Below are 26446 nucleotides of genomic sequence, written 5' to 3' on the forward strand. Positions count from 1 at the left end.
GGAGGCTGAGTTTGGACCTACAGATACTGGACTTGAGGTGTCTGTAGGCTAGCAGGAAGGGATATTTAGAGGTGCAAAAGGTAAGATGGAAACTGAAAGGTAACTGGCATTCAGAGTGCTGTACGAGAGCTAGCAACTACTTAAAAACTTCAAATTTGCTCAAGTAATGTAGAAAAATAACTTTAATGCACTCACTTCTCTCTTAAAGACGGTGGGTAAATGAATGAACACTTGATCGTTGGGGACTTTTCATCCAGCTCACCTACGTAACATGTGAAGATGCACTCGTGCAGGATTAACTTGCTCTTTTCTTATTTAGACCTAAGAACAAGCTGTATCTGATTAAGTCCAGAGGTAACATATGCAGCATGTAGTGTAAAATGAAAATCTCTACATAAGACAATCCACCCCAAAGCTGTATATAGATGAATGAATCAAACAGTTCTGTTAAAATTGTACTTTTTCCCTCCCTTTCTCCGTTCTCTAATATAAGATCAGCTGCATTCCTGAGTTAAGGGCAGATCCTTGGAGTACTACTAGTACTGCAAAATCCAAAACAAAACCGGGCAGCAACATCAGAATTTGGTCTGAATTGCTAAAAGCTGGTAAAATCCAGAAGGTATTTGAAAAGCTAACCCAGATTAGTGGGGAGGAGGGAGACTCTAGAAGCAGTCCTCACTTTCTGCTATCACTGCATATCCTACAGTTGCTTAGACTAGGAGCAAGTATCTAGTTATTCTGAAGCTGTCTGTGTCATTTAAACAATACTGCTGGTTGTCACATTTCCAGGGATCTTACTTACTGGTGGTGGTTTAGTTGCTAACTTGTGTCCAACTCTTGGGACACCATAGACTGTAGCCTCTTAGTTCTTCTTAATCTAATTAAGAGGCAGGCTAACATTCTGAAATAGTCACTATTTTAAAAAGACCATCAGACTCCTTGGAAGGAGCCAGTCATGTGGCTTGCTTCAAACTGGTGACAGTACTGACCTCCGCCAGAAGTCTCATTTCCTCTGACAGCAACAGGTCAAAGCAAAGGCTTATTTTATAAGCTTCACTGTGAAATGTATTAATATCTACTCTAGCAGAGGGGTGGTAATTTAATAGTAAATGCCTAACAACGTGCTGACTAAGGAAGCTACCTACCGTGGAACCTGGGCTAGAGGCTTGTGAGATTTGAAACCGTCTGCCACTGTCTGGCAGGTCAAGTCCCAGCTATGAAGTCTGACTCCAGATATTCACACACCATTAGGCATATCTAGGACCCTGTCCCTCTCATTAAAGTGAGAGTGTGCGGGGTCTGAACTCCACTCAGACACCTAGCAGCTTTGAGCTAGAAGCAAATCATGCTTTACCTTTAAACCACCAGAGACGGTAAACTTCAAAACACAGTGTAAACTATAAATATTATTAAGAGTTAACTTTATGATTACTAATCAACTAAACATATTTTAAAAGGTTTTCTACCTAGTGTTTGTTGAAATTCAGTGTAAGGGTTTAAAGATAATATAAACTATGACATGTAAATTAATATAAATGTAAACATGTACATTACTGTCTAGTCTGCATTACTGAAACAGAAAACCTAGGAAAGCATGCAGATATATTGCGGTAGGCTAATACACAGTACTATCTAGAAAGACGAACCCTATAGCAGAACCTGAAGCCTCTGACAAACTAAAATGCACAACATTTTACACCAGTGCACACTAGAAACCACATGTACCCAGCAGAAACCACGACGTGCACATTAGAAATACCCTGGAATTGTCGCACGCAGAGATAGGGCTTGTGAGTCTCTCCCTCCTCCCTCCTCCTATTACAGTGCAACAGGAAAATGGAAAAAACCTGGTACATACTCATCGTGCACAATGGTGGGGCCGTCCCTTGTCAAGGCCTCTTCCTTGATGACGTTGATGAGCTCAAAAGTACTGCTGATGGGGGCGTCCGGGTTGGGCCACTTGGGGCACTGGAAATGTCGGACTTCGAGGACATAGTCATCCTGCAACCAGCATGACACGAGTCACAGGTCACCCTTCACTTCACCCCATCTACAGTCTTAACAACTGGGACTTGCTAGCACATAGTACAGACCACTGAAGAATGCCATGATTGCCAGGAGACCCAAGCTGCTCTAAGGAGGAAAGTACTAGGGAGGTCTCTGCCTGACAGTTAACAAATGAGGTTGGTGGTGTGGTACTGTAGTTGCTACAGTTGTGTCCGAATCCTTTCTGATGCCATGAACTATAGTCCTGCTCCTCTGTCCATGGGATTTCCCAGGCAAGGACACTGGAGTGGGTTGCCATTTCCTTCTCCAGGGGAGCTTCCTGTCCCAGTGATTGAATCTGTGTCTCCTGCCCTGCAGGCAGATTCTTTACTGCTAGGCCACCAGGGAAGCAACAAATGAGGTTATCACAGTGAAACAGAATCCTGTTCAGGCAAACATTTTAAGGGACAACAAACTGTAAGAGACTTTATATCCTATTCTATCTTATCTATAAAAATAAAAACAAGGAAGGGGAAAGGACATCAGTATTTAATTTACTAAATAAGATAACTCCCCTCTTAACCACTCCATAGGAAGATAGTTAATTACTCATCAAAATGTGTATTTTTTTAAATGTATAGTCTTAATATTATCACCCCTGCAACATATTATATTCTAAGGCTTACATTTCTGATGGCAAAGTAACTATAGAGCTCTAGTATATTGTTCTTATAATCAGGTCAACAAGCCTATTTGTATGCATGCTCAATCCGAGGAACTGCTACATTTCATCCTTGCACCTGGAAAAAGCAAATACTTGAAGGCAGCAAAAAAGGAAGTGTGCACATTTAAAATTAGGTCATACTCAAGACGCCTGCCTGGGCCTGTCCTCAGGGTGGTAGATTACTTCATTGTGACTTAGAATCACCCAGGACCTAGGTACAGCTGTTACCAAGGACCTGAGGTTGAGGTTACCTGTGTAGCTTCAAGGATAAAATCATGGATGATAATTTGCTCTTCATTAGAGAGGCACAGTCTGTCTTTGCTGATAAGGGTGACGGTAAAGGCCTCACAGTTCATGGATTCTTCTCGACTGGGCCAGTACACAAACTCATCTTCAGCCTACAGGCACCAAAGAAAAAAAGAAAAAAATTCTTCTGCAGGGCTGTCAACCATTCGTTCTTGAATTTTCTTACCAATTTCTTATGTTTGCAATTTCCCATGATTCCCAGATCATCTTTTAAGTTGGGTTCATAGAATTATTGATATACCCATACTGCATCATGCTGAGGTCAGTGGTTATTGTATTTTATTGTAAAACACAATCACCATGTTTTGGCACCTCTCATCTATGTTACTCTACCAACCAAAAAGGCTCCTTCTGTAGGGGATGTCTAACCCCTAGCTGAGAAATGCTGTGTAATGGTAAGTGTGAGAATAAAAAAGAAGATACGATCTCCTATCCTATCCATTTTATTATTTCACAGTGGCTTAGTGCAATTAAGATATGCTAATTGTTGTTCTATGGATTATGTTATTAAGAGTTCTACAGTTGACTAGCATTTTCCAAAAGACTTTTTGTAAACATTATCTTATGTACTTTTCTTAATATACCAGTGAGGGAAGGCAGTTTTCATCTACAAAGCTCAGACAGGTCCATAAATAAGCATGCTGGCTATAAGTATAAGGTGCTTTGTAAAAGGGAAGTTAAACTGTCAATGTTAAGACTTCAGGTCTTTCAGTCTTGAATCAGGCAAGCTTTAAATGTTTATCTATTTTAAGATTAAACATAAATATTCAGTAACAGAAACTACAGTACATAAAATAGACAAGCAATAACAATTTACAGCTCAGAGAGCAATATTCAAATATCTTGTAATAACCTGTAATGGAAAAGAAATCAGAAGAAATAACTGAATCGCTAAGCTGTACATCTGAAACTAATACAATATTCAGGCTTGATACTTGAATTCTTTCCCTGAAAACTATGACGGCCTAAGAAAAAGATAACCGTTGCCTAGGTTGGAGGCTGAGAAATCCAATCATTATGATGAGCCTCATCTCCTTTTTCTCATCAGTTCAAATGGCAAATAACAGTTTGCATGTAATATATAGATTTCCATGGGCATTTTCCTGAAAAAGCCTAGACACTATACTAGTGAAGTCAGAAATAATTCTGAATAATGTTCAAAGCAAGGTTTTGTTTAATCTTACATTGTTGCATTAGAAATGAGCCAACAGTCCAATAAGACTTATCACCCTTTCAAGTTTCAATATAGCTTATTGCCAAGTACATTTTTATTTTTAAAGCTCAGCATAAGGGGAAACAGATTAGCAATCGGGTTTAGTCTATACAAAAGAAGTCTGTAACTGTCTTGGATTTTAATACACTGTGCCCTAGGATATGGAATTAGGACCCTTTTAACAGGTATCCTGGTGGATGAGTGGTAAAGAAGACACTTGCAATGCAGGAAACGTGGGTTTGATCCCTGGTTTGGGAAGATCCCCTGGAGAAGGGAATGGCAACCCACTCCAGTGTTCTTGCCTGAGAAATCCCCTGCACAGAGGAGCCTGGCTGGCTACAGTCCATAGGGTTACAAAGTCAGACACCACTAAGCAACTAAAACAGCAGCAAAGACATAATGATGAATAAGGCCTCTAAATTTGACCAAATACACAGATTAAGCATAGGACGGGATATGACCCTGAATAATCTGACTAGGCCTTAATTTCCATGTTGGAAAAGTGGGAATAATAAAACTATATACCCCAAATAACTATTATGATGATAATATGAATTAGAAATTCTCTAACTGGCCTACCAATTGCCAAAAGGAGTTAGTAATGGCAACCCACTCAGGTCTTCTTGCCTGGAGAACCCCATGGACAGAGTAGCCTGGTGGGCTATAGTCCACAGGGTCACAAACCCCACAGCTGAACAACTAACAAAATGGTGGAAGAAAGGCAGAAAAATAGTTTTGAACACAAGACAGCAAACTAGGGAATAATGCCTCAACTTGACAGACACAAAGAAACAATGCTACTGACTTCAGTAGGAGCTCTGGTCTCATGGATATTTTGCTGATGGAAAAGGCAAAGATGCCTTGGCCACAGTGACTTTTGGGCCATCTACAGAATCATGGTCTTGTAGAGTTACAGTAGTGATAAACAACAAAGCAAACAAAAAATGCAGAGACATCATCATGTCTGACTCCTTGCGACCCCATGGGCTGTAGCCCACCAGGCTCCTCTGTCCATGGGATTCTCCAGGCAAGAATACTGGAGTGGGTTGCCATTTGCTCCTCCAGGGGATCTTCCTGACCCAGGGATCGAACCCAGGTCTTCTGGATTGCAGGCAGATTCTTTATCGACTCAGCCAGCAGGAAAGCCCTTAGGAAACACTACATCTGACTTTCCACCTCTGAGCTATGAGCGCAGACGTGCAGGATTCCAGCATCGCCTCCGCGGCCCGAGAGAGACCAGGAAGTGGCAGGCCTGGCCCTGCAGCCTCACTGTCCGCACAGCAGACTCACTGGATCCAGGCTCCCACGCGCCTGCCCATGCAAATGAGCTTGTGGGTAGAGCTGCTTTCAGTGGCTGTCCTCTGTTCAGTGAGGATAACAAAACACTGACTCATCCAACAAATGCACGTTTTAACAACCCTAAATGCCTCCAATTTCCATATGCCAAACAGAATAGACCCCTATTGCCAGCTAATTTGAAAATTTACACTCCAGTTTTTAGCTTAAGATTCTCAACTCTGTTGCCATTCTATCACACAGAAGCAGTCTTGGTATTCTGAAGCTGGAGCAGAAAGTGACAAAGTGAAGTTCCTACTGACTGGGCACACAGTCAAACGCATGTCATCAAGACTAGGGGTTCAATCACATGCTGTTCTTTCCTGATTAAAAAACTCACTACTCTTGACACTCAAGGAAGCAGATCATTTTTGTTTTTGTTTTTAGTCTGTGTGCTTCCATGTCCTCATAGTAACTTCCGAAGACCCAATTGATTGAAAACTTCAGGCAATCAAAGTGCAGCGGTAACACTTAAACTTGTTTTCATAAACGTGCTCACCCTTCTCCTCTAGGGTCTTACAGACCTCAGTTGTTGTTTAGTTGCTAAGTCGTGTCTGATTCTTTGTGACCCCCTGGACTGTAGCCCGCCAGGCTCCTCTGTGCATGGGATTTCCCAGGCAAGAATACTGGAGTGGGTTGCCATTTCCTTCTCCAGGGGATCTTCCCAACCCAGGTCTCCTGCATTGGCAGGTGGATTCTTTACCTCTGATCCACCTGGGAAGTCTGGAGACCTCAACAGGGAAGGACTAAAGGGAGGAGAAAGAATTAGTAGCTTAGTCAAGCTCTTTAAAAAGCACCGTTAATTTCCAACAAAAAAGCCTCTCCTTTTCTCCTTCCCTGTAACAGATCTGGCTTGCCTATGGAATGAGGGGTAAATGATGATACATTATTAGTACTTTTGATACTGATTTTTTTTTTTTTTGGCTGGGAAACATTTCTGTAATGTGGGATTGGACATAGACAATAACAAAATAAGACAAGTGACTCAAATCATGGCCATAATTATTTGTATATGCCCCTGGGCAAACTAGGTCCCTCAGTTTTCTCAGCTTCTAAAGGAGGTGAAGACAGTACCTACGTCATCAAGTTGTAGAAATGATTTAATGAGCTAATACATGTAAAAACAAGGTCATATAATCAATACATGTTGACCACTGCTCATGTGGTTTTCAACAGTGACATGTAGCAACTAAGAGATCAGTGTCAGTTCATACACTAGTGAGGCTGGAGACAGAAGTTTTTTTCAAAACCTTCTGTCACCTACCGTGTACAGTAGAGTTGAGGGGTTCTACCACTAGGAATCAGAAATCAAGGATTGGAGCAGACCTATGAAATGAGCAGTCTACATTCCCTCCCCAGCGCGTGCAGACACTACAGCCCTACTGCAAGGTCATGAATGCGTGCGGCCTCACAGGCCCGTGAATGCAGAGCAGGCGTGCCTCACTCACCAAGCTCTGGTTGTCCGGCAGCATGACAATGATCTGTGCATTGTGGTCCCAAATCATCCTCCAGAAATCCTTGGTGGTGTGCGGCAGAGGGTGCTGGGTTATAATAAACTCATTGCTCCTGTAATAGCCCTTTAGTTAGGAAGATGAAGAACCAGCGATTATGAGTGCCTAATTGTAACTCCACGGTAGCAAAACACATTCATGAAATAAGACCACATGGTGCTAACCTCACTGAAACAATCCAAAGAGGCTTTCAGTGCACTCGGCTAACTTTTAGACGTACTTCTGCTAACACGTAGAGACAGTTTTCTCTCTGTGTCCTATTCACTTCTCATTCCCCCTGCTGTTTTTACTTAACAGTCATTTCAACATTTATTCCAAGACTAGACGGGTGAAATCACTAAGAGGATCACTTCCTTAACAAGCTTGTTTCTTAAGTATTTTTGTGTCCTCATGGATTAGGTATTCTTTGTTAAAGGTTTCCAGATGCAGAAATCTCTCAAATTTTGATATTACACATTGAGAAAGTATTTGAGTAGCCACATAGGTGGTGTCTGCTCTTTGGCACCATTTAGTGTATTCGACTTTACGTATAAGTAACTGTTGACTCTCACCATGATATAAGAAGCATTAATGTAGTCTGTTCCTTTCATTCCAGGCAATGGTGCAAGACCCACTCGAGCACGTTCAGCTATGACAAAAAAAAAAAAAAAACACATTTGCCTTGGTTACCCACACACCATCAACAGCACCTTCTCAGAGTTACCTGATGAGCCACAGAGTCCCTTGGCTCCTGTTTCTTTGTAAGACTTACCTATGCTGTTAACCAAGCTAAAGCATTATCAGCTAAGACTGAATGTAAAAGGAAACTTTACACGTCCATCTGCACGTGCCCAGAGGGACGCAGGCATTATGCGAATAGCATGCAACTGTGGGAGACACTTTCTCAGCAGGTCACGAAGAAGCTAGAGACGAAAGAGGAGTTGAGGTCACTGTTGACCCCAGTTTGATGTTCCTATAATTAGACCAACATATTGCACTCTGCTCTTCTGCATCCCCTTATCTCTATCTTTCTGTTCAGGAAGCACTTAGAAAATCTTGGCCTTTTTCAATCAAGAGAATCTCTCCACTGATTCCCTATGTCTGTTTCTACAGCATACACACAATATCCTCTGCTGAGTCCCAAGTTACTTACACGATGGTCACCACCTATCAAGTGTCCTGGTCTCAGTTGACAGGATAATTTATAATTGTAGTTCCAGTTGGACAGATTAAACCAGGACTTTCTATTTTAAGAGAGCATACATGCCACAGTGACAATGACTTTACCTTTCTTTTTAGGGTTTTAAGCTAAGACATGGTGGAAATAGCCTCACTCTTCAATCTCGAGGTGAACTTGAAGCTAGATTTCTTGTCCCATAGACACAGCAACTTCCTGGTGCTGATAGCTGCCCCTCCCATCTGTTCTATTTGTCCTAAGCATAACTTTTCCCCGTGGTGGTGGTTGCCTCTTTACTGAACACACAAAATCTCAAGGAAAGAAAAACACAGTCAAGTCGAACAGCTGTTAAGATCTTACATGGCACGACTGAAGAGTTTCGGTTCTTTTCTTTGTTGCACTCCTTCTGAGCACTGAAGCATTCCACATATTTTGCATTGCACTGTGTGACCAGCTGAAAGAAAAGCAACATTTTCGTCCTCACTCAAAGGACTATATCTGTGCATGTGTTAACTTACTGTGGCAAACATTTTCCAGTATGCACATAAACATCAAATCATACCTTGTGTCCCCTGAACTTAGAATTCTATCTCAATAAAGCTTGGAAAGACAACAGAACAAAAACAAAGCTACAACTGAGAGCATCTGCTTGAAGATCTGGCAAAAATGCCAATAATCAGATAACTGATGACTTTTGAACATTTTTGCACCCTAAGAGCACTTTGTGTCTGACTGGTGGTACTTTTCTCAACTGTCTCGGTGGAGTGCGTCTTGTTTCACTTACTTTTAGGCCTTAGGTTTCTTGACGGCAGGCTCTATGTAAGCAATATTTATTGAATAATGTGGATTTACGGAATGACTTCTTTGGATTTACTGAATTAATGTGGACTTTCCCATGCACTCTCTACTAGAATGTATGGGAATGCTCTCCTGCTCTACCGGCTTTACGGCTACACTGTCCAGGGCCCTGGAGGCAGCCTGAGTTTCTGTTTCTTGTGTTTTCTTTCTAGGTAAGTTCTATACCTGTAAAAGAAAAAACAACCCGGTCTCCTTTGATGAATTTTTTAAAACAAGGTATAAGCAAATGTTTCAGGAACAAACGGCAGAATTTTAAAAATACTGGTACTCCACACTGCTATATTTAAAATGGATAACCAACAAGGAGGTGCTGTAGAGCACAGGGAACTCTGCTCAATGCTATGTGGCAGCCTCGATGGGAGGGGAGTTTGGGGGGAGAACGGATACATGTCTGTATATGGCTGAGTCCCTTTGCTGTCCACCTTAAACTATCACAACATTGTTAACTGGCTATGCCCCAGTAAAAAATAATTTTTTAAATATAAGAAATATTAATTATTAAAGAATTCATTTTCAGCATTCAAAATAAGACACTATGTCCTCACTATTAATTAACTTAATGGTTTTTAGAGTGGGTAGGACATTATAAAAGGAGACCTGGAAATATAAAGTTGTTATGACTGAACCTGGTGAAATTAATCTATTTTTCATTTCATATCACTTGTTATCATTTGCTTGACAGTCTCATTTCTTCAGCTGAGATTCAAAGGAAGGTTTCAGTGTCTATGGAAAGTTTTACCATGAAAATGAAAACGGCAGCGATTCATCTCATTCTTTTTATCTTGACACAAAATGAGAAATAGAACAATGTGCAAAAAAGACAGATTTTTAAAGTCTAATGAGAGACTGCTAAATAGGAGGCATTCAGTACTTTTGAGATGGCTAAGCTGCTCTGACCTTAATTACTTTAATAGTTCTTATAGTCTCTCTTTTCACCTTATTTCACTCAATTCCATATAACCCTAACTGTCTTCACACCTTGTGCCCCTATCAAAGAGAAAGAAAACCCCATTTAGGAAAAATTAACCTTTTTTCTAGTATTGCTTAGTAAGTCTTTTTTAGTTTCTAAATCATCTGCTGGGATAGTCTTTCAAAGAGCTCAGCTTTCAAGATAATGTCAACAAACTGCCGTTCTTCATAAGGGTAAGATAAATTAGGTCAGAAAGAATACAGGGGATTTTTTTTTTTTTTGATTGGAACAACGAACAACATATTACATCATTGTGGCCAGGGGCAAGTGTTTATGTTCAAATAAAGTTGTAAACTGCACAGAAGAAAATATAGCACAGCACTCTCTACTCAAGACACTTACAAACAAGTCACAGCTTGATTTTCCCATGTATTACATCTCAGGAGTACACAAAGTAATCCATCTCAGTCTAAACATTCATGCAAAAAGGACATGGAGCCCTAAACTCAAGGCATTTCTTTACCTCCTTGCTTTTTGCCCAAAGAAATGTATTCTAAGCAGTACCTTGAACTGTTTTTCCAGTCGCGTCTTGCCTCCTACTCCTGGTATGAGGATGCTGTTAACGTAACTGTGCAGCTGACTGGAAGACACTTCTGTCTCCTTTCCAAGAATGGCTTCCAACAAGGCATCATGGATGAAAATGTACTGCTCCTAAAAGGCAGAGGACATGACGGTCACAGAGGTGAGCTGTGACGGGATACCACCTGTTTCCTGCAGGAAATCTACCTTCAAGGCGCTCTTCCCCTGGCAGGGACCTCTCCGTGATTCCCTCAGCACTCACTTCCTAATGCGCCAGAAGCAGCTTGAGGGCAGGGACTGCACTGACTTCGGTTCTGTACGCCACACCATGCTCCGAACACGCAGTGGGGAAATGCATGTTCACTGGAGGGCTTTACAACCATCCTCTCAGGCCAGACAATGTTTAACTCCCAGATCAACGAATACACAGCACTAGGTACAGTGTCCCAGCTTCACTTCACATCCACACAAAAGTGGGGAACAACCAGATAGCCTCGTCAGGACACCTTCCCATCCAAACCCCTGTAGCTTCCTCCCAGCCCTGTCTGCTGACGCTCCTCACCCTTCCGCTCCAGCGCACGGAGACCCCATGGGGGCCGCACAGTCTCTCCTCACCTCAGTCTGGACGAGGTAGTTGCGCTGAGTCCTAATATGCTTCAGGAATCCCAGGACGTTGACTGTGCTTTTGTCTTTTATCTGTTGCAGCATGCTGTCAATGACGATGTAGGTGCCTGTCCTGCCCACACCAGCGCTGGAAGAAAGGCAGACGCTCAGCGAGCACCCCTGCTGCTTGGCCCTGGCACAAACTGCAGAAACCACCCTCTGCATCTCTACGGCCCTGAGAAATAACCCTGCTGTTCGAGGGACCTGGCGCAGGTTATGATGAATGGAGAGCATCCACAAACGACAAGAGGATCCTTCCTCCCTCTTGAGTCTTCATGAGGAGGGAAGACTACTTCATTCCTTGTATGAAAATACAGACTATGTATACTTAAATAAAATATATATAAGCTACATACGAGCTTTCTTGGCCTTCCTTGTAGCTCAAGCAAAAGGATCTAAGTCCATGATGCCAGGGAGCCCAAGGCATCCCTCCTGGCAGCCCCATGCCCACACCAGAACCACTCCCGCAGAGGCATCACCTGGCTCTCCTGCTCCCGCAGCGATCGTGGGGGAGCCCATTGGCCTTTCAACATACGGGCTTTCTGCCCACCTTTCTGCTTTGAGCCCGGTGGGCTCAGTACTGGAAAAGTCCCTGTTGAAAAGGATACTTTTCTTTCATAATCCAGAGGTGGACTAGGAAGAGCGCACCTGGAAAAGCCAGCCTCTTTAATCCCACATCCTAACTGTCATTTCAGAGAAACAAAGCATCCTAGGGAGACCCGAGTTCTGCCATATTGAACAACAAACTTCTTTTTGGCAGAATCTCTGCTCCCACCCCCCTAGAAGGTTTCCCGTCTGACACAACTCTGCTGATACACAAGCTCTCTGGTAGACTCTCTTCTATTTTAGTGATTGTAAATGGATTAGCAAAAATGGAGAGTTCTCGAGGCACTCTAAACAGAAGACAGGCTCCAACTCCTGCTGCTCTGTAGGCATCTATTAGGGGAGCCGCCCCAAACAAGAGCCAAGGAAGCTGTGCAGCCGTGTAAGATACATCACAGAAGCAGCAACATCTGTCTGAACGCCAAAGCCAAGCAATCCAGTATGGCTCAGGAAACCTGAACAGGGGCTCTGTATCAGCCTAGAGGGGTGGGATCGGGTGGGAGATGGGAGGGAAGTTCAAAAGGGAGGGGATATATGTATACCTATGGCTGACTCATGTTGAGGTTTCCCAGAAAACAACAAAATTCTGCAAAGCAATTATCCTTCAATAAATAAATAAATACAGTAAAGGCATTTTTAAACAACCAGCTGAGGTTGATTTCCAGGTGGCTCAGTGTAAAGGATCTGCCTGCCAATGCAGGAGACACAAGAGACCTGGGTTCGATCCCTGGGTCGGGGAGATTCCCCTGGAGAAGGAAATGGCAACCCAGCTCTAGTATTCTTGCTTGAGAAACCCCATGGGCACAGGAGCCCAGAGGGTATGGGGTCGTAGAGCTGGACACAACTGAGCATTAATGTTACTATTTACTAAGGTTGTTTACGGTAGTTTAGAAGGGAAAACAGGCTTTTTATGTGCTTTACAAAGGTATTTTATATAGTACCTTTAAGCGCAAAGCCTTTCACCCAGAAAATAAATACTAATTTTTGGAGAAACCCTACAGAAAAGCCATATTCAAAAACTCACAAGCTCCTCTGCTCTGTGGTGACCTAAATGGAAAGGAAATTCAAAAAACAAGGGATGTATGTATACATATAACTGATTTACTTTGCTGTACAGCAAAAACTAACAAACCCTTTAAAGCAACTATACTTAAATAAAAATTAAAAACCAAACCAAAAAAAAAAAACCCCTCAAAGTTTCTAGTGTGGGAAGTTCTAAACTTATGTTTAAGGTTTTTATATATTAGGAGCTACCAACAATTGCCTTACAAAATAACATTGGATTTTATCAATAATGAGATGGTGTTATAAAAACTGGAGACTCATCCTCTAAGAGTTCATTCTGTTTCACCCTCACAAGCAGCAGCTGCTTTCTTACCGTTAGAAGGACTATAGTGACCTCCTGTAACTCCACAAGTCTCAGTGGTCCCAGTTTGGGGTGGAAGACTCTAGTTCGCTGTCAAACAAGGCAGCGGCAGGCCCGCAGCCCCTGCCCTCCCCAGCTGGGTGGGTCCTCACCTGCAGTGCACCAGCACAGGGCCCATCTCCGGCGTGCGGGCTGCCGAGGACCTCCTCACGAAGGTCAGCACTGGGAGGGCGTACTCCGGAACCCCCATGTCGGGCCATTGCGTGTAGTGGTACTGGATCACTACACGTTCATTCTGCCGCCCCTTGGGGTTTCCCTTCTGCCCCTAAGAGAAAGGCAAGAAAGCATGTCTTTAAGCCAACAGTGGGCATTCTAGATGAAGATGCTGTAAGGACGGCAGGAATCCCAACCTCTGTTCTCATTCGCCCTAACTGCTGATATCCTCTCTGGCCACAAATGAGGACATGACCCAGCTGGATGAGAAGGCGCAGATACTTCATAGAAGAGAATATGGTTACCTTCTGCACCAAGAATGAATGTTTCATATTTCATTTTTCTGGATCTGCTATCCAAAGAGCTCAGTAATTTGCCTACAAGATTTCTATTTCCTAGGTGCTTCCCTGATGGCTCAGCAGTGAAGAATCCACCTGCCAGTGCAGGAGACACGAGGTTCTACCTCTGGGTCAGGAAGATCCCCTGGAGAAGGGAATGGCAACCCGCTCCAGTATCCTTGCCTGGGAAACCCCATGGACAGAGGAGCCTGGCAGGCTGCAGTCCATGGGGTTGAAAAAAGAATCAGACATAACTTAGCAACTACTTAGCAACTACACAAACAACAACTTCCATTTCCTGACTTCCTGCCCCAGCTCCTCTGACTGTGTGCCAGGACTCCCATTCCTTCTCCACTGTCCAGGCTGATCCTTTAGGGGCTGCAAGGCGTGTGCTGTGCAACCTCCAGGAAGTGTGGGGAAGATCCTTCTGAACCTCCAGAGTCCAAGGCAACAGTCAATTTATCTGTCCCTTTCAAAATGAATTTTTTAGAGTTGTTTTCCTTCAAGTGGCTGAACTTTTTACATTTCAACCACTTTGGTTGACAATCTTCTTCAAATAGATCAGTTTCTGAGCTGTGTTCTTTATTATTATTATTACCAATACTTGTAAAATTTACAAATGTTTTTCGTGATTCAGGGTCATTAATCTGTTGACACTGAACACTGTAGGGTGCTTGGCCCTGTGCTTGGATGTCCTTGATTATTACTTCTCCAGTTACCTCTCCTTTTCCTTCCTCATTTTCAGTTCCTACTGTCAGTGTGCAAAACGCCAGACATTCCTATTTGACATCCTCCTCTGGCTTAAGCCATTTCTAAAATAAGAGTAAGTGGGCCACATTTAAATACCTGAGGTGTTTCCATGCCTAATGGACGTTATGCTTCATGAATATAAACTGGTTATTGGTTAGCTTGAACCAAGTAACAGCTCTGGTGTAGAGAACATAGATAAAGACAGTGCTACTAATCTTTATATATAATACTTTTGCCGTTCTTGGGAAGAAAGCTACACATGGAAAGGACTGTTAACCTTGGACCATGAATGGGCTTCAGAGCCACTGAAATGGTGTACAAAAACCTGAGTAAACGTGAATTCTTCTGGGGCAAGAGGCAGACAGTTTTATCACATTCCCAAAGATGTCCAAGCCTAGAAAAATAAATGAGGAGCCAGTGCTACCAACAGCTGCCTACCTAAGCCTCCAGAGAGTGAGTAACACTCCACACTGTCCTAATGAGCATCTGTCCTGAGTTCCTAGGACTGCTAGAGTGATCTGTGAGTCTCAATGGGACAGTGGATTTTCAACAAGAGAAACTGAGAAAACCAGAATGTGCCATTTCCACAAGGGCGATTCTCAGGATGGTAAGAGTTCTTTACTGTTAAATCACATTAGGAAACACGACAGAGCTACATTGGTTTCCTAACCCTGGCACTCTGGGTACTTGTTTTCCTTGTAAATTTTTAAGGGGGAATTCAGGCTCATTCAGCACTCATTTTGCACACTTTGAGTTTTGCACGCATACTGCAGGGCTAGTATTCCTTGGGACACACTTTGGGAAACAATGCTTTAAAGCTGTCAGAAAATTAGATTTAAAAAGCTAAATTACCAAACAGATGCTGCCATATTTGCTGGCTACCAAAACCTCAGAGGACCTTTTGTCCCTCCCCCCACTCCAAATGAAGCCTCTTTCATGAGGAGATTAAAGAACTCAGTCAGGCCAGTTAAATTCTATTATGTGCTTTGCCAATATCTTTCACACCATACATTGATGTCAATCAAAAGAGTTGTGAAAAAACGTTTCAAAAATACTTAAAAAAAAAAACAAGTTGGTTATGAGAGTTGGCCTTGGTAGCACAGTGATTTTCATACTAGTTTAAAAAGAGACGCCCTGGCAGCCCACCCAACCCCTTCAATACCTTTTTCACTTTTGTATTTCTGACTGAGAAACGACGAACAGTATAGCAGGCATGTACTTTTGTGCTCTTCAGGGTGACAATAATGTTTCCATACTCCTCACTGTTCTCTGTGGGCCAATACTGATCACATTTTCGCTGCAAAAAAAGATAAATAAAAAAAGTTGTAACTATAACTACAATCGATACCACAATGCCACTGTTGGTAATGCGGTTTCAAATAGCACTGTTGAAACACAGGTACTCTCACCATGTGGCTGACTCAATCAGGAATGAATGGGCTGAAGTCCTTGCAGGCAGCTGCAACCCCTGCAGAGGTTAATCTTGGGACACGTTTGGGCTAGATAATTTGAGGACTGGGCCTAGTATTTGTGACCATCCTGCATCTCATGATGTACTTTAAAGGGGGTCTAAGAAAAGCCCTGTATATTTGACCCATACCGAATGTGGGTAGGATATGTTACCAAGGAAGTCTGAGTATCACTTGGGAGGTTGGCCTGCATTCACAGGTAAAGTCTCTTGCGGGACTTCCCTGGTGGACCAGTGGTTAAAACTCTGCACTTGCAATGCAGGGGTGCAGGTAGGATCCCTCATTGGGGAACTAAGATCCGATATGCCATACCATATGCGGCTAAATACACGAAGGGGAGAAAAAAGGAAAGTCTCTTCTAACTGTGAGAGCCTGTGTGTTAAAAACTGGTCACCAATTTTGACTCCACAAAGTGAGGCAGTAGTGATTCTGAGTAAGGGACTATAGCCTGGAACCTTATTCTATTCCATTCCATTAATTAATTAGTATCTAATGTAAGTTCAAGGAGAAGGCAATGGCAACCCACTCCAGTACTCTTGCCTGGAAAATCCCTTGGATGGAGGAGCCTGGTGGGATCCTTAGTCCATGGGATCACTAAGAGTCAGACACGACTGAGCGACTTCACTTTACTTTTCACTTTCATGCATTGGAGGAGGAAATGGCAACCCACTCCAGTATTCTTGCCTGGAGAATCTCAGGGACAGAGGAGCCTAGTGGGCTGCAGTCTATGGGGTTGCACAGAGTCAGACACGACTGAAGTGACTTAGCAGCAATGTAAGTTCAAAATCCAGTAAAGTTAAAGTATGACTCACCATCTTAAAAAAAGATTCTCTTAGAGATGGTCGAGGTGTTTAAGCAGTCTTTACTCCCCTGGATTTGAACTACTAGTAGCTCTTTGACTATATACTGCATTTCTTCCACTGTCCCTACTTTTGTCTTTCTTCCCACTGTACTTAGAATGTCCTTCCTTCTCTTTCCACATTTGTGTGACTCTTCTGCCTTCTCTTTCATTGCTTAAATCTCACCTCAAACATTAGCTCTTTAAAAAGTTATCTGAACTATAGAATATGTCCACGCATTTTGCAGCATCCTCCTAATTAATACCTTATTCATCTTTTTTTTAAAGACTTTTATAAATGTATTGTTAATCTATTTGAGAAAGACAGATTAACACCTAGAGATACCCTGTTCACCTTGATCATCATGTTGAATCCACTCTGGTAAGTGACCACTTTCCTGGCATGGTAGACATTTCTCATTTCTCTAACTCGTCTGGCCTTATCAAGTTTCTACCCTACAGCAGACACTCCACAAGTAATTTTTTGAATGCAGGTACATGAGTAAAAGTTCTTACTCTTCCTTTTTCCACAAGGTTCGTAATCATGACAATGATTCCAGTGTTTTGTTCCCAAATCATCCTCCAGAAATCTTCAAACGTGGACTTTAACGGTCCCTGGGTGGCGATGTAGGCTTTTGCTTTGTTGTAACCCTTCAAAGATGACACAGCACACAGTGAGATGAAAGCAGTGCCACAGACCGGTTAATAATTCAAGCGCCTTCCATACTGAGTAGGCTGTGTTTTTCATGAAAGCTCTGTGCAGTACGGAAACACATTCAACCGTCTCAGCAGCACTCTTCATTTATCAGAAACAAGTTTAGGAAAACATTTCTGACTTACATCGACATAGTTTGCGTTAATGTAGTCGCTGTGCTTAGAGTCTTTTCCTGGTAAAGGTCTTAACTTCACTCTACTGTGATCATCTATAGAGGGTAAGAAAGCAAAAAAAGCAAAAACAAAATGTATGATTCAAAAACTAGCAGCATTCTGAAGCACACAACAAAGCAGAGAGGCAATGTGGCATCTCCCAGAGGGCCCTGGAAAAGCTTCTGGCAGACGAACCACTAGAACACCAAAGCTTCAGCATTGGGACCCCTCTCCATATCACGGGGACACTTCTACCACACGCTCTGAGCTGTGAGTGCTGATAAGAAATGCAAATAGTGGTCCTTATTAGTTCGTGTAAAACGATTCAAGATGCAACCCTCTGAAATTCCCTTATCCTACATTTTAAAACAAGTTTCCAAGATCTTTGATTACCTCTGTTCCACCCCCTCTCCACTGATACAGATATAAAAAGGTGATTATTATCTCAAGTCCAGAACATCAATTTTTAGGAGATGCCACTCAGCTGGACTCCCCACCACCCCAGAAGACCCCGAGTAACTGAGAGAACGGAAGCTTGCTTCTCAAAGTAATCTCAATACAGGCATCTGAAGTCCATGATCAGATTCAAGACCCACTTAACCTTTGCCTATGAACAAAGGGTGAGTGCTGATATGTGCCTCTGGTTGTCCAACAGAAGGAGTTTGTATTTATAAGGTAACAAACAGAAGAAAGCTGAGGTCATACTTTTTTTTCCCCCTAGCTAGAAAGAGAATGGGCAAAAGCTGATTTACATTTCTATTTATAATCATGATCATAAAAGGCTAGTTCGAAAGAAGTCCAATGAGTGGATTAGCGTGGACATTACTGACCTCAGACTACATCATGCACTTCTGGAAAGCCCTCCACATTCTTGAACTCTGAACTGCTTTTGTGCTGAGAAACGCACAGACGCAGTGAATCTAAACAGGGGCTGCCTGCTGAATCTAAACAGGGGCCCCACATGAAAATATTCTCTTAAGGCATCTGGATTCAAACTCTTTGTAGCATTATATTGTTATTTCACAGACTGACAAATAAGAACACACACTCAAGCTGCGTCCTTCATAGTCAATCAAAAAGGTAAAAGACTGGCTAAAAAAGATAAATACCGGAGGTGGCATACACGTCTGCTTTGAAAGCTGTGATGGTTCCATGAGAAAAGGCTCTTCCTATATTGTGTATCCAGCACATTCATGGACTAATTCTACTTGTTCCATGACACTTCCATGCTATTCTCTGCTATATGAAAGCATTGATATAAGGGAAGACCAAAGTGATGGGTTATGTGCCCAGAATCTGACGAGGTAGCCGAGATAGTACCAAAACCTAACTCTCTGAACTGCGAAAATAAAACACCTAATTTGAATTTGTGAACATTATACCTCAAGTAAACTTGTGAAAGTATAAACACATCCAACCAGAAATGGTGATTTTCTGGCAAAATATGATGACCCTTGAGCACATCACACAGAGTTGCTCTGACTTCCTCTTTGCCACATACTTTTAGCTAAGGCAGTGAGGTCACTAGAAGTAGAGGTTACCATGGTGGAGAGTGATGTGGACATATGTAAGGCATATATGTGTGTATATCTCTGCCTGACTTCTATGATCAGAAATGAGGTCTGTAGATGGACAATTCCTCACAGTCTCAGGAAGGTGAGCCTTGACTGAGTTGGTCAACAAACGCTGCCTGAGTAATCCATCCAAAGACTGGTGAGAAAAGTTTGACTCTTCTTCCTTGTTCTCCTTTTCTCCTTCTCTCAGATAACTGAAACAAATACTCTTACTAAAAAATGACTTTTAGTTCTTTTAAAACTTTTTCTAGAAGTAAAACTACACTCACAGATGACATGAGGTTGTACCCTAAGGTCATATAAGACAAATCCACAGCTAACATTATACTCAATGATGAAAAGCTGAAAGTTTTCCCTCTAAGATTGGGAACAAGACAAGGATGTCTATTCTTGCCATTTTTATTTGTCACGGTACTGGAAGTCCCAGCCAGAGCATTTAGGCAAGAAAAAGAAATGAAAAACATCCAAACTGAAAGGAAGAAGTAAAACTGTCACCATTTGCAGATGACATGACATTGTATGTAGAAAACTGTGAAAGACTCCATGAAAAAACTGTTAGAACTAATAAATGAATTTGGTAAAGTTGTAACATACAAAGTCAACATACAGAAACCTACTGAATTTCTATAAACTAAGAATGAATTATCAGAAGGATAAATTGAGAAAAGAGTTCCATTTATTATTGTCTCCAAAAGAAGAAAATACCTAGGAATAAACTTATCTACGGAGGTGAAAGACCTGTATGTTGAAAACTGTAAAACACTGAAAAAGAAGCTGAAGACACGAATAAATGGAAAGATATGCTATGCTCATGGATGGACTAGAAGAATTACTATTGTTAACATGTCCGTATTACCCAAATCAATCTACAGATTCAGTGCAATCCCTATCAAAATTCCAATGCTACTTTCCACAGAGATAGCACAATCCTAAAATGTGTATGGAACCATAAAAGAACTCAAACAGCCAAAGCAATCTTGAGAAAGAAGGACAAGGCTGGAGGTATCACACCCCTGGTTTCAAATTATATTATAAAGCTATAATAATTTGAAAAGTACTTGCATAAAGACAGACACAGATATCAATGAAACAGATTAGAGAGCCCAGAAATAAACCCACACATATACAATCAATTTATTTGTGACAAACAAGCCAAGAACACATGATGGGGAAAGGACAGTCTCTTCAATAAGTGGGGCTGGGAAAAATGGGCAGTCATATGCACAAGAATGAAACTAGATTACTATATTACAACATACATAAAAATTAAGTCAAAATGGATTGAAACTGAATTTAAGGCCTGAAATCATAAAACTCCTGGGAGAAAACAGAGAAGAAAGCTCCTTGACATTGGTCTTGGCAGTGATTTTTTTTCATTCTGACACCAAAAGCAACAAAAGCAAAAATAAACATGTGGGACCACATCAAACTAAAAAGCTTCTGTACGGCAAAAGAAAGCATCAACAAAAGAAAAAGGAAGCTTTACTGAATGGGAGAAAGTACTTATAAATCATATAATAAGGGGTTGATAACCAAAATATAAAAACAACTCATACAAATCAACAGCTAGCAAAATCAGCAATCAATTAAAACACAGGCAGAGGACCTAAATATAAATGTTCCCAAAGCAGATATATAGATGGCCAATGGGCACATGAAAAGGAGCTCAACCACCACCAATCTTCAGGGAAATGTGCATCTCACACCTGTTACAACGGCTATGACCAAAAAGATAAGAAATAAGTGTTAAACAACTGTTAGAACTAATAAATAAGTTCAGTCCAGTTGGTAAGATATAAGGTCAGCATATAAAAATCAATCACATTTCTATCCACAGTCTGAAAACACCAAGTAAACAATTCCATGCAAAAGAGTAATATACTTAGAAATATATTTAACAAAAGCTTAATACTTGTAACATACAGATCATAAGACATTGCTGAAAGAAATAAAAGATGACCTACATAAATGCAGAGATGCCCTATCTTCATAAATTGGCAGACCTAATTCTGTTAATATGGCAGTGTTCCCTGTATCAGTCTACAGAATGAACATAATCTCTATTAAAATTCCAGCTGTACTTTTTCTAGTAATAGGGAGATCCTGAAATTCATATGAAAAACAAAGGATCCAAAATAGCCAAAAGAATCTTGACAAAGAAGACCAAAGTTGAAGCATTCACAGTTTCTAATTTCAAAACTTGTTACAAAGCCACGGTCAATCAGTTATCAAGACAGTGTGGCACTGACATACAGACACACAGATCAGCAGAAAAGAAATGAAAGCATGGAAATAAACCCTCACACTTACAGTCAGCTGACTTTCTGTGGAGTGCTTAAGACAATTCATTATGGGGAGAAAGAAGAAACTTTTCAAAAATGGTGCTGAGACCACTGGATATTAACATACAGAAGAATGAAGCTGGACCCCTACCTCACACTGTATACAAAAATTAATGCAAACGGGTCAAAGACCTAGATGTAAGAGCTAAGACCAGAAGATGCTGACAAAAAACAAACAAACAGGTATATATTTATGATCTTGGATTAGGCATTGGTTCATTACATATGACAACAAGAGCACAGCAAACAAAAAAAAAAAAAAACAGGTTTCACCGAAGTTTTAAAAGTTGGTACCTCAAAGGACATTATCAAGGAAGTGAAAAGATGCCACAGCGAATGTAAGAAAATATTTGCAAATTATATATGTAAGATATTTGTATCTATAATGTATACAGAATTCAACCATAGAAAGATGAGTAAACAAATATAAAAATGAGCAAAGGATCTAAATAGACATTTCTCTAAAAAGGACAGAAAGGTGGACAATAGACACATGAAAAAAATGTTCAACATCACTAATCACTGGGAAATGCCAATCAAACGTGAAACTACAGTCAGACACCACTTTAGGCTCATTATGATGGCTATTATCAGAAAAAAAAAAGTAACAAGTGTTGGCAAGGATGTGGAAACCTTAGAACCTGCATATATTGCTGCTGAGAATGTAAAATGGTGCAGCCACTTTGGTAGACAGTTGGGCAGTTCCTCAAAATATTAAACATAAAGTTACCATATGACCCAGGTATTCTATTCCTAAGTATATACCCCCAGGGAACTGAAAATAGATGTCTATATAAAACCTTATACACAAATGTTCATAGCAGCATTATTAATGACAGAAAGTAGAAACAAATGTCCACCAAATGAGAAATGAATAGACAAAATACGGCATATCTATACTGTGAAGTATTATTCAGGCATAAAAACAATGCCACGTGTACCTTTTAACAACATCATGCTGAGTAGAAGCATCCAGACACAAAGGGCACGTATAGTATGATTCCATTTAGATGAAATACTCAGAATAGGCAAATACACAGAGAAAGAAAGTAAATATGTGGTTTTTAGGGACTTGGGAGCAGGAAGAATTAGAAGTGACTGCTCATGGATAAGGGGTTTCATGTTGAGGTGATTAAAATATTCTAAAATTAGACAGTGGTGATGGTTGTACAACTCTTTGACTATAAAAAACCACTCAAATTAAATTTAAAATCAAATTATCTTTAAAATGGGTGAATTTTGTATGTTATATAAATCATATCTCACTAAAGTATTATTAAAAATCTGTCTACAGCAGTGTGTAACTTTAAACACTATTACATGAAACTGTACGTTAACCAAAAACATCTGTGCTCCTGCCCTTAATATCGAAGTGAATATTTTCAGCCAGTGAGTCAAGTCTCAGTGTCTGTGAAAAGTGGCCTGTCCTCCTAGCAGCCTTGAGGCTCTGTAAGAAGAACTCTTATTTATTTGCTCCTAAACTTCCACGGTACTCATGGCCCTGGAAATGTTTTGGACAGGACTAAACACATAGGCCACAAGGACTGGAATAAACCAATTACCTACTCTTTGAAAGACTGCTCTGAAATTCAGCTTCCTTGATTCAGCTCTCAGTATTTCCCCATTTGCATTAAAAGGCTTGGCTTTCACTGGTTGAAAACAATGTTAGGCTAGCCACGTGACAAACTTTGGTTCCCAACACTGGATATGAAATTACTTCATGTAAAAACAGTAAAGCTCAGAACATTTCCTTTGATCGCCTGATTATGACAACAAAGATCTGGCAGCTTCATGAAACACTAAGGGGGCAGAGGATGTCCCCACTTCTTACACATTGTTGAAGAAGACGGGCCAATGAGAGGTTAACTTGCAAGTGTAATGTCCTCTTGGCATCCTGATTTCAACTGCTTGCATTTCAGCTCATACCCAGCAGGAAGATTTCATTTCCTTGCTGTTGAAGATAGTTTAAAGTTTATTACTCACATGCTAAAATATTGATGTATCTGTTTTTGTGCTTGTTATCTGGATGATTGGAATGTTCTGCAGTGATGTTCATATCAGCCGTGCAGCGCTGGACTTCCTAGAGAAGGAAATATACAGGGAGGTTACCAAGATTTTTAGACATGCTTTTAGATGCTGAACAACAGCTGAAAGCAAGAAACTACAAACATCCAAAAGCCCAGAGCCTTTACTCACTCCCCAGTCACTGGCCACCATCACCTCCCCAAACTCAACTTCAGAAATGAATACTAACATATTCATAACAGATGTATGAAGGATGAAAACAAAATAAAAGGATTTCATTCTTTACTAATTCATCAACCATCCATTTTATTCCAGATCTGACCTAGGCATGGGGATTACAGAAATAAGTGTCTCTTTTTGAATATGCTGCAGTCAAATGGGTGAGAAAAACATAAAAAACATAATAATAGTCAAGTATGATTAGGAGAAGAGAGGCCTGAAGAAATGGATAGGAACACAGAGGAAGGTTTAGATGGGAGATAATTCACCTGGGTCTTAAAAAGATGAACAGGAATATTCCAGACAGAAGAATCATCTCCACCATGATTTGCAATATGCTTATATTATGGTCCTCACAGCCTTGTTTTATAACAGACTACCAAGTGACTATCCTCAGCCCTGAAATGACAGTGTGTGTGTGCTAAGTTGCCTCAGTCGTATCTCTTTGTGACCCCATGGATTGTAGCCCACCAGGCTCCTCTGTCTGTGGGATTCTCCATGCCAAGAATACTGGAAAGGGTTGCCATGCTCTCCTCCAGGGGATCTTTCTGACCCATGGATGGAACCCACATCTCTTATGTCTCCTGAACTGGCAAGCAGGTTCTTTATCACCAGCAATACCTGGGAAGCCCTGAAATGACACTGCTGCTGCTGCTGCTGCTAAGTCGCTTCAGTTGTGTCTGACTCTGCGCGACCCCGTAGACGGCGGCCCACCAGGCTCCCCTTAGAACCTAAGAACTGTCATATCTGACTTACCCATATATGGCTCTGATGCACTAATTTTTAATTCTAATTTTACTTACATGATCCTTCTTTATAAAAACAGCCACGGGAGAAGCAAATCTCCTCTTCTATTACCTTTGCCATGGATAGAAACATTATCCATTAGCCTAATAAAAGATTGTTAAAAAAGCCAAATTTTTCGACACCATATGCTTCAAATCCCAAGAAACCACTGGTGCTAACTAATAAAGGAAGTCATTTGGAGTGCACAGCTGTGACGAAGAGCAGGGCAAAGGGACATGAGGGGATCAGGCAAAACCTTTCACATGTGATAGATATAACTGAGTTTACGAGTGTGCAGACTTTTCTGCACAAAGGAGCTGCACAGCAAGTACAGATGATGTCCACAGCATGTTCATCATGCACAATGAAACCTATCAGGAACCAGGTGTCTTTTATATTCACAAAGTACTTAGGAGAGGCTCACCATGATCAAAAAACCAAGGCAAAAAACAATAGGTCACTAAATATTCAGAACCATATTCACAGACACCTGATTCCTGGAGGATGTACACACAATTTTTCAGAATTGGAGACATTCCCGGGGGAAGGAAGAATGAGAAAGAACAAAAGGAAGAAAAACAGGGGGCTTCCCAGATGGCTCTGTGGTAAAGAATCTGCCTGCCAATGCAGGAGACATGGCTTTGATCCCTGGTCTGGGAGGATCCCAGGTGCCACGGAGCGACTAAGCCCGTGCACACGCCTACCGGGCTCTAGAGCCCAGCAACCACACCAAGAGAAGCAAGAGCACTACAGCAAAGCCCTGGCTCACCGCAACTGCAGAAAAGCCCGCGCAGCAATGAAGACCTAACATAGCCAAAAATAAATGCACAAAATTACATATTAAAAAAAAAAAAAGGAAGAGAGAGAAGGAAGGAAGGAAAGAGAGAGAGAGAAAAGCCACATCCATTAGTTCAACACATGTCTCTGGACAAAGTGTGTATTTCATGACCGTGCGTTAGCTTTTTTTACTTTTACTAAATGTGATAAACTCTGAAACCTGCTGTTCTATCTAAAATGGTTTATAACCTACAGTTTGCTGAATGCTGGTTTAAAAAGGCCTGAAGGGTGCCTTCGGCTGTTTTCTCTGAAACAGACATAAAATGTGAGCATAATTTAATGAGTCTGCTGTTTTAACATCTCTAGGAACAGGAGCAATGGTAGCTGTACTCAGAATATCTGCCATTCAGGATTGCCTTGAAAGCCGAAGGCGTACTCTTCTGAACAGTTTCAGGGGCAGAAAACCTTTGAAAATGGATTTGTATTCCGGAAGACATTAATTCAGCCTGTACACAAATCTGTGAAATAAGCTGACATGCTTTGGTTCCTGGGTTCTGAAGGTCATACCTTTGGCATGTACTTCTTCTGGGCTGAGCTGTTCAGACATCTTGTGCTGAGATTTCAGCTTTGAGTACTTTAGTTGGAGATTGCCTTATTGATATTTTTTTTCCCATTGTGTGACTCTGACCACACTCACTGGACTGAGGTGGGGCCTCTGTTACAGTCTAATGCAATTGGTTAAGCCTGTGTGGGAGCAGCTGTCTGCACTGTTTAAAGCGGCCATTCAATATGGCCAATCAAACTCTGCGCTATCTAAAACCCTTAGTCTGATCTGTCGCCTCTATTTCACTTTCCCAATTATGTGAATGACAGAAAACAAAGAATGGCCATAAATAATGCTACATCTGATTTTACGAGAACCCAAGGGGTTGGCCTACGGCCTTCTGATTTTGTCTTGTGGGTAATAATGTCATCTGTAATTCCTTGCAGTACCGCCTGGTTCATTTAGATGCTGATAATATCATCCGATCCTGGAGT

General features: G+C 41.4%; 1 protein-coding gene across 4 annotated transcripts in view; it reads right to left on the minus strand.

Moving 5' to 3' along the window:
* Positions 1-26446, minus strand: part of PTPRG (protein tyrosine phosphatase receptor type G) — a 775419-nt gene that overhangs the window by 19344 nt on the left and 729629 nt on the right. For all 4 annotated transcript variants that reach the window (XM_069560453.1, XM_069560451.1, XM_069560452.1 and 1 more), the window contains 12 exons: positions 23585-23681; positions 17659-17741; positions 17335-17469; positions 15674-15808; positions 13363-13535; positions 11194-11329; positions 10564-10710; positions 8592-8685; positions 7627-7703; positions 7013-7141; positions 2962-3108; positions 1859-2001 (listed from right to left, as the gene is read on the minus strand). In XM_069560453.1, the coding sequence (XP_069416554.1) occupies positions 1859-2001; positions 2962-3108; positions 7013-7141; positions 7627-7703; positions 8592-8685; positions 10564-10710; positions 11194-11329; positions 13363-13535; positions 15674-15808; positions 17335-17469; positions 17659-17741; positions 23585-23681 (1496 nt within the window). The remainder of the gene's footprint in view (positions 1-1858; positions 2002-2961; positions 3109-7012; positions 7142-7626; positions 7704-8591; positions 8686-10563; positions 10711-11193; positions 11330-13362; positions 13536-15673; positions 15809-17334; positions 17470-17658; positions 17742-23584; positions 23682-26446) is intronic.

This window comes from Ovis canadensis, chromosome 19 (assembly GCF_042477335.2).
Source record: "Ovis canadensis isolate MfBH-ARS-UI-01 breed Bighorn chromosome 19, ARS-UI_OviCan_v2, whole genome shotgun sequence".
Taxonomy (NCBI): domain Eukaryota; kingdom Metazoa; phylum Chordata; class Mammalia; order Artiodactyla; family Bovidae; genus Ovis; species Ovis canadensis.